The 6,925-nt window shown below is 36.3% G+C and overlaps 1 protein-coding gene across 1 annotated transcript in view; it reads right to left on the minus strand.

Annotated features, from left to right (window-relative positions):
* KDM2A (lysine demethylase 2A) overlaps positions 1-5,590 on the minus strand; it is a 108,570-nt gene extending 102,980 nt beyond the window's left edge. Inside the window, exon 1 of the mRNA XM_028118477.2 lies at positions 5,467-5,590. Within this exon, the coding sequence (XP_027974278.1) occupies positions 5,467-5,508 (42 nt within the window). The 5' untranslated portion in view covers positions 5,509-5,590. The remainder of the gene's footprint in view (positions 1-5,466) is intronic.
* Positions 5,591-6,925: the final 1,335 nt, after the last annotated feature.

Consider the following 6,925-nt stretch of genomic DNA (forward strand, 5'->3'; position numbering starts at 1 on the left):
GGTGATCTTGGGCAAGTCACAGACTAAAAACTCCATTTCCATAACAAAAAAAATTAAAATTTAAAACTATACCATCTACCTTACAGGCCAGTTTTGAGGATTAAACAAGATAATGTGTATGAGAGAACCTAGCCTCGTACTCAGCACATAAATACTGAATTGATGTAAAACCACAATGTGACAATATAGTATTATTCCAAAAATGAGATTACACAGGGCAAATTAATGAAACCTAGTCAAGGATGTCCATTTACCAAGAAAAAAGAAATTTTTTTTAAGATTTTATTTATTTATTTTAGAGGTAGGAGGAGGCAGATGGGGAGGGAGAGGGACAAGCAGACTCCTCGCTGAATGTGGAGCCTGATCCAGGGCTCAATCTCAGGACCCTGAGCTGAAACCAAGAGTCAGCTGCTTAGCCAACTGAGCCACCCAGGCACCCCAAGAAGAAAAATTTTAAAGATATAAAATAATGGCATGTTTCTCTATATGGTATACAGTAAATATTATCAATTATCTGTCTTGCTTAATGGCCAAAATGAAGACTTGAGAATAACACAAACACCATCACTAGCAACTTCACAACTTTAAGGTTGTCTAAAAGCCAGCAAAAACCTTGAAACAGAAGATTTACACAGGATTAAGGGAAGAACTTAAAATTCAGACTGAGCTTTTAAAGTTAACTAGACATTTTCTTCATTGGTTTTAATGGCCCAAATACTGTAAATGTGTTCATCTGGCATGTGTGTTAAGTATAAATTTTTTCTGTCACAGCTTAAAGCTTCTGGTTCTATGCACACTGCAAGACCTAATACCCAGATATTTTTGCTCATCCCTACACACAAACTCTCCTCCATTCCAGTGATTTACTGCTGGCCGTCAAGAAACTGGTAGCAAAGAAAAGTATTTATCAGGGCTTTCAACAATATCAACAGATACTTATCAAGCACTTTCTGTGTTGTAGATGGAGTACTTTCTCTCTTTTTGAGGCTACTTATTGAGCACTTTCTATGTGTCAGGCACTATTTGAAGCATCCAGTATATACCATAAACAAAACAAAGTCCCAACTCTCAAGGAGCTTACACTCCAAAGGAGAGATATGCACAAACAAAACAAACAAGTATGGTAATGATTAGTGCTCAGCAAAATAAAACAAGAGAAAGTGATAGGGCTTAAATACAGTCCTCATTATGGGTCCCCAAAATGTAGCTTACTGTGGAAGATTGATGCATAAGAATAAAAAATTAGCTCCCTCATTATATGCATTTTGAATCACCCAAAAATGGGCAACAAGTTTTTCCTACATCATCAGGAAGGAGGCTGCAACACTCAGAACAATGTACTCCTCCACCATCACAGATTGAAGGTTAAGTCTAATGAAAAATATAAATAAACAAATTCAACAATTTAGACCACCTATAATTTTTTTCTAGTTGTTAACAATATGACACTTTCGTGCTAGGGAAAATACGGCTTAAAACTAGGATTTTATTTTGCCTAGTCCGTTCCTGGTCAGAAAGACCTTACTGAGAGTGGGGTCATTCAAAGTGGGACTGTTTGTAAAAGGGATAATCTGGTAATTGCTGCTGAATCTGGGAAGACAATTTTTAAGTGTAACCCAAAGAATGGTGAGAGTATCATTACGGCTTCAGTGCCCCAGTTTCTTACAAAAGATAAATGATTTAGCTATTTTAAAGAAAAACATATGTAAGAAATAAACAGCACTGAACATCTAATAGTATAACATCCTTTAGAAAATCTCTTCATCTCATCATTGAGATTGACAATCAAACTGAATCCTCAAGAAAATCAACATGTCTCCTTCAGGTAACACTACTAGACTTGGGTGAATTCAAGAGAAACAAATATTCAGGTTACATAAGTTCTTTTACCCTGAAGTATACGGTCTTCACTTTCTTTTACATTGATTTAGGTGTCCATTTGTTTCTACAATTGCCTTTGGCAGGAGCTAATGAATTTTTTCCATACTAAATTTAATGATATGTACAATATATTATACAAGTTAAGGACACATATCATAGTCCAGTGTATTAAAATATATAGCAAAGATCATCTTTTCCAATAAAAATGAAAAAAGTCCCAAGTTAAAACGATACTACATAGCACAGAAATATTAACGTAAGCATTTTGATGCATGCTATTTTGCCCTTGATTTTCTATGCAATAAGGATTACTCAGAATTGGTATGATTTCAAAAACCTAAAAGATCATCAATTATAACTGCTAAGGATCTAATTAACATTTTAGATTAAGTAACTGTAAGATATTATGCTGAATATTCCCTACAAATCAATACTTAAATATACATGGACAGAAACAAACATCTAAAACTACTCCAACACTTTGGCTGCTGAAATCAAATGAAGAAAAAAAGAAGTTCCATCTTTAGTACTTGTCAATATTTCTCAATTAGGTCCTCCATCTAAATTTACTAAAAATACAGAAATAAATCATCTTTACCTCAGGACAACCACATACCCCCCCATCACCGAAGCTGAAGCTTCTATCCCTCTCACTTGAATACCCTTTCCAGGTACATCAACTTGCCTTAGAGATCTGTATGGCTTTGTTCTAGGAATCCATACACAAAACTACTAATCTTTTCATTAAAAAACAAAACAAAACTATGTTTTGCTTAAGAATAGTAAAACATCATTCATTTCCCACACTGCAAAACAAGCATTCTAGTTCCAGAAAGTAGAGCTTATGCCCCAAATCTATACATATACACCAACTTCAAAGGTAAAATTCTCTTCTACATGTAATAAAGTTTGGCAAGAGGCAAGCCATTTTTTTTAAACTAGCTATTTCTGACTTTAAAAAATGACTTGTCACAAAGTTGATATAAACATATCAAAATTTACCAAATTCAGTCTGTGCACTTGAAATAGCTTTATCAGTAAGAAGCATTAAAATAACTTACTCAGTTTTTAATAGTATTCTTACTAGTAAGAATACAACTTTTTTTTTAAGATAGGTAAAAGATCCTAAATACAAAAAAGTCATTCCGAAATGAGTCTGGACTCAGACTTTTAATACTGATACCATTTTCTCTCTCAAGAAGCTATTTTGGAGGTATATCACAAGGGACGGCCATTTAGGTTTTATCCCCTAAAACAACAAGTAAGTAACATTTAATAACACTATAATCAACGTACTAAGTAATTCAATTTGACAAATATATATTGTTTGAGACCACACAAATTTTAATCACTAAGCTAAGTAAGCAAACCTATCATTTGTCTCTCTTTCAAACTTTATGTTCTATGGCCAATAACTGCAAAACAAAAGTAAGTTCTACACTTTGACCTCCTTTAAAGACAGACACAGTGTTAAAAAACTGAACTACTATAAAAATTAGCCATTATCAATGTAATATGAGGACTCACCACAGAGACAGACATTAAAAGTTTGGTAGGCAAACTTGTCACTCAAATAAGCTGCCAATATGCTCTTATCAAAAGTTATGTTACAGAAAGAATTTACACTTCAGATATAATTTTGTCATGTAATTCTTAGAAAGAAAAACAGATATCACTCACCCTAAACTTCAGAATTACCCAAAATTCCAAGTAAAGATCTCCACCAAATATCTGATGTACCCTCTAATACAACACTGCTGCAACAGCACATGAACCAAAAGAAAAAATATACTAGATATGGAAAGGGTTAATGTGTGCAACAGGTAGCAATCACTTTACAATTAAAAAATCATCTTACCAGAACAAAAGTCACAGATTCCCTGGATCTCCTTACCACTACTACCTCCCTATCTTGTTAAAAAATGTGAACTTTTTCTGGCTGAATGAAAGGTTCTTCCTTTGAAAGACTGGATCCCAAGATCCAAGATCCCTCTAGTATTTATGTAACAATACAAAACAATGTATTGTTGAGCTTACAATAAGCTCAACAATTCTACAAGCCTGACATGATAAAAATGAATCCCTGTATAGCTGGGAATAACCACCTGGGAAGAGAATTCTGCAGCATCCTCTTCTATGTTCCCAAAGAAAAGTTTAAGAAATGTCAAAACAAAAATAAACCCTAAGCATACAAAATTTCACTACTGACAAACATAGTTTATTTCTGAAAGTTAAAGAACCATAGTTTATTTCTAAATGTTAAAGAACTATATTCTCAATACATGCTTTGGGAAACAAGAGGCAAATCTCTGGAATAAGTCTTGCCAGAACATATGCCTGCTGGATATACTTGCCAATGCACTCCACACCTTTCTAACAGTCACGTTTAAACAAAGTAGCCTTTTCTCAAAAAGAGTGGAGATCATCAGAGAATGATTACAGAATCACTGTTTTCCTCCAAACTCAGTCTAAAACACAGAGCCAAAGAAAACCACCATAAATTCCTTTAGTAATCTTCTAGGTCTCTCAGTTCACCAAATTTCACATGATACAGACAATTCTTTGGCTCTCCCCATACCTTACTCTAAAGACACAAATTCAAATTTCTCAAATGAATATACGGTGAGAATATTAATAAAGTTCTCTTTGACTAGGGGATGCAAAAATCAAATTCTTGAACTCCAACAGGGAAACTTCGAGCGGAAAATAGGGCTTAAAGGAACAAATATTCATATGCACATATAAGCAAATTCCCTCCAAATCATTACTAAGTAAAAATTTCTTTCAACAAGATGTATCTCATACTTCCTTCCCAAAATACAAAATACAGAACTTCTGGCATTCTACCCTTTCTCAATCAATCCCCACCAACCCTCTAAACTTATCAGTGTTACTTGTGTTAAAAATAAAAATCCATAGGGACACCTGGGTGGCTCAGTTGCTTAAGCGTCTGCCTTCAGCTCAGGTCATGATCCCAGGGTCCTGGGATCGAGTCCCACATCGGGCTCCTTGCTTGGCAGAGAGCCTGCTTCTCCCTCTACCTGCTCTGCCTGCCGCTCCCCCTGCTTGTGCTTTCTCTCTCTGACAAAAAAATAAATAAAATCTTTAAAAAAAAAATAAAAAAATAAAAAATAAAAAAAATAAAAATCCATAGTTCTACTTCCCAGCTCAAAGCCACAAATCCTGACATACCATAATCTACAAAAATGATACAGAACTAACGTTCCTCAGTTTTGCCCCTAAAATTTACATTCTAATCTAACTTAATCAGATTTATTACAGTGTCAGTATTGCAAAATTAGTAATCCCGGTCATGATGTAATCCACAAAATCCTTTGATTTACAACAGTTTCCATAGAAGTTAAGGTTACATATAAGTCCATTTCCAAACAGGATGAATATTAAGGCTCTAATTGCTTGGCCTAAAAACCAAATGAGATATTAATACATAGTCTCTCCTCTGGTATACACAAAAGCCACCTGAAAAGTTTTAATCACAGTAGGTTCACAAATGGAAACAAAATAGTTATTATGCTTCAAAATTGAGAAAAAAAAAAAGGGAGAGAGAGAGAATAAAATACTAACCAATCTCTGGCTGTAACGAATCCTTTCTTCTTCGGGTTCCATCTCTCACTCTTCTGTTGAAATTACTGTAAAGAAACCACTCCAGGGCTGCCTTCCTCTTCCTCCTTAGGAACCAGGTTGCAACACTAAAGAATAATGATATGAGCAGAGATGAGAACTCATCCCCAAACTCAAGCTTTCTTTTCACAGAAAGAAGTATTTAAGATATGTGTAAGTTAAAGGCTCTCTGACAAATCTGATTCCTCTTCATCAGTTTGGGACCCCTCTGCTCTGGGGCAAGTGTTTCCACGCCATGACCAACGTTAATCACATTACAACTGTCGGAGGCCTAGGGAAAAGGAGATGATGTTGGTTTCAGTTCCTTGTGGATGGGCCACACCACTGTTTCTTCCCCACAGGATTACAATAAGCAAGCCTCCCTTTGATGGCAGCAGTAGGGGGGAAAAAAAAAACGTGTTGGTGGGGGAGACTTGTATCTATAGAGAACTGACCAGGTGAAGCCAGCACTGAACAAATCCAGATCCCAACCAAATTAGCTCTCTCTCACTGATAATTAGAAACTAAAGGAAAAAAGAGCAGACCATATTAAAAAAGGACAAAAAAAATCAAGATATAGAAAGATTCCAAAAACAATTTCCCATACCCCTCCAGTAAAGCCGTACACCATCATTGCCTGCCTTCCTAGACTCCCTGGATCTTTCTCATTCCCAAACCAACACTCCACCCCAACACAAGATGTGTACAACTCTAAAACAAATTCAAGAGAGTTGCAAACCAGGGACAAAAATTCCATTAGATCTTTTTGAATAAAGTAATAAAATGAGCGAATCCATCTATAGAAATAAGTAAAATACATCTTTTCCAAAAATTACGACCGATTTGCGCGACGGTCGATCCATAATACCAAGAAAGGTTTGTCTTTTTTTTCTAAATATTCTCAAGGATAATGGCTTCCACAGGGAATGCAGAATTTTTTTTTTCCTTTTTGCAACTACATTACAGCCACGTTAATAGCATCCTTTCAAAACTGCTACAAGACCAAAGGACCCAATGACACAGTTTGCAAGAGCAGTTCGTGGCAGGGCCCTCCTAGAGGAAGCCCTTGTCCCAAGTCGGGAGGGAGAGAAACCGTGTTTGCACCCCCTGGGCGAGGACCGCCGGGGACTGAAAGCAGCCAGGGCCGGAGAGGAAAAATGGCAAATCTCGCCGGGCTCCCCGAAGGAAAGGTGATTCAATGGTTCACCCATCGGAAAAAGAAATAGAAACTTTACATTAAGACTTTAGATAACACGGTGAACCAAACTTCCAGGGGGGGGTGGGGGGGGCTGGGAGGGGGAATCTCACCGGGGATTTTGCTCGTGAGTTCTTGTCCAAGTGAGAAGTAAAAGATTCCAAAAACTGAGAGGAAAAATTAAATCCCAAACGTCGTCTTCGTTTTTTTCCGTGGATCAACCCAGTA

The sequence above is a fragment of the Eumetopias jubatus genome, unplaced genomic scaffold, assembly GCF_037043125.1.
Source record: "Eumetopias jubatus isolate StellerSeaLion01/CBP00866 unplaced genomic scaffold, mEumJub1_p1.0 scaffold_13, whole genome shotgun sequence".
Classification (NCBI taxonomy): domain Eukaryota; kingdom Metazoa; phylum Chordata; class Mammalia; order Carnivora; family Otariidae; genus Eumetopias; species Eumetopias jubatus.